The sequence below is a fragment of the Gastrolobium bilobum genome, unplaced genomic scaffold (genome assembly GCF_033153095.1).
Source record: "Gastrolobium bilobum isolate Gb01-03AN ecotype WA unplaced genomic scaffold, APGP_CSIRO_Gbil_v1 utg51566, whole genome shotgun sequence".
NCBI classification, from domain to species: Eukaryota; Viridiplantae; Streptophyta; class Magnoliopsida; order Fabales; family Fabaceae; genus Gastrolobium; species Gastrolobium bilobum.
Genome location: NW_026895246.1, coordinates 128,856 through 130,958, shown reverse-complemented (window position 1 = coordinate 130,958; position 2,103 = coordinate 128,856). Strand labels below are relative to the sequence as shown.

General features: G+C 37.3%; 1 protein-coding gene across 1 annotated transcript; it reads right to left on the bottom strand.

Moving 5' to 3' along the window:
- LOC133301732 (anthranilate N-methyltransferase-like) lies at nt 1–1,867 on the bottom strand. The gene is made up of 4 exons (XM_061501427.1): nt 1,431–1,867; nt 799–1,109; nt 609–673; nt 1–372 (listed from the first exon to the last, which is right to left on the bottom strand). The coding sequence occupies exons 1-4, from the start codon at nt 1,865–1,867 to the stop codon at nt 76–78; spliced, it is 1,110 nt and encodes a 369-aa protein (XP_061357411.1). The 3' UTR covers nt 1–75.
- Nucleotides 1,868–2,103: the final 236 nt, after the last annotated feature.

The following is a 2,103-nucleotide window of genomic DNA, read 5'->3' as shown; positions in this document are numbered from 1 at the left end:
ACGACGTAGAAATACTTTTGCCTAATTAAAATGCACTGATACAAAAACGATTGAGCCAACACAAAATAGTTATGTCTACTTGAAGAACTCCATAACATAGAAGCCAGCGACAAAGCAGGCGAATCTGATGCAAGTAAATCCAGATCCTAATGCCAATTCCATGAATTCTTGTCGGGTTCGTTCTCTCCCTCCTGGGGTTTGATTCATCATGATAAGGTCAAATTTGAAACCAAGCTTGGCATTAGCTGTATTCTCAGGCAAAGCTGGAAGAACATGGTCCACAACAATTACTTTTCCATCATTGGGAATAGCCTTATGACAATTCTTCAACAACTTCAAGCATTGTTCATCAGTCCAGTCATGAAGTATCCACTGAAAAATAGTAGCACGGGTCATTTTCAAAATTCGAATATATAAAGTTATCCCTAAAAATACAAGAGTGAAGGTGGAAAAAAATTGAAAGTTTGTATTGGCTTCTTTTTAAAAAAATAATAATTAATAAACCTAAAACCACTTGAGATTGAAATTTCATGCAACTAATTATGGGAATTATTGTACATTAATTGAGAAAAATTATATGGATGATTCCTTCAAAAGCTTGAATTTACCTTCATGACAATGGCATCTCCATTAGGAACACTCTCAAACATATCACCTCCCTCGTGTTTCACCCCTGCAACATTAAAATAAATTAAATAATTCAACTCATAATATTCAAAAATTGTAAAGGCTTGTATATATAATTTTCTTCCGAGTTAGGATTTGCAACAAATAAATTAAATGACGTTCAAAATATACCGGCATAGATAGGGGCATGCTGTAACACGTGAGGCAAGTCAAAATTAACACCGTGGATATGAGGATATTTGGAAGTAATGAGTTTGAGATTGATCCCAAGACCACCACCAACATCGACCAGTGTATTTACGTGCTCAAAACCATCGTAGCACTCAAGAATCCTCTTCATGACCATAGCGGTTACGCTAAACATAGCTTTGTTGAAAACATCATTGTACCTGGGATCCAGACTCAGATACTCAAATAAATGCATGCCATAAACCCTGTTGAATGGTACACCACCTTCCATTATAGCTCCTTTCAAGTCTGTCCTGTAAGTCAATGCAAATCATTCATTTTCACAAAAAGGGCAAACCCCAATACGAGGTCAATTATACGCAATTTTACCTTTACATTTTTTGTAAAAGAGATTTTTTTTTTTTTTTGTTAAATTTGAACTTGTTAAATTTAATGTTGCTCCATGACTAACCCTCGAATAATGAATTTGAAAATGTGTTGGACTTCATTGTTAATATTAAACATCTAGTTTATTACACCAATTTTATTTATAAGAAAAAAAATAGAAATGATGATAATGAATAATAAGAGTAGAAGACAAAACATATCATTATCATCATCACGATTAAACTAACCAGCTTTCCATCTGGATCTTGTCCAGATTTAAGTTCAAGATGGCTCCGAGTGACACACCATCATTATCAGTCACAAAATACTTGGACAAAGGGGAGAGACAATAGAGCATTGTGTGTGCTTCTCCACCAAGTGAGCAATATAGAATGGAGTGATGACTAGCCAACAACCTCAGAAGACGATCCAACATTTTGGTTGCTTCTGGGTTCTTTGCACCAATTTGAACTGCAATGTCCTCTGCAGAGAGCTTCACACCTTCACCTGCTTTGGCTAGGATGTCGAAGATACCCATCTCAATTGCGGACCGAATCGCCAGAGGAACCACGACGGAATTCATCATGTTCATGGCAAAAAGGATGCCATCTTCTTCTTGTGTATGTCCTTCTTCTTGTTTAAGGTTCTTGGCTTCATCATTTTTCGTTTCTAATGAAGAAGCCATAATAAGATTTGAATGCTAAAAATGCAAAGAGAGAGAGAGAGAGAGAGAGAGAGAGAGAGAGAGAGAGAGAGAGAGAGAGAGAGAGAGAGAGAGAGAGAGAGAGAGAGAGAGAGAGAGAGAGAGATGAGCTAGATGTTGTTTTTTAGTGCATGAAGTGTATGCTTATAGTATAGGGTATATATACAAGTGGCAAAGCAGACGGCCTGCCTCGCCCTGCCCCACCCCGTCCCGCCCGT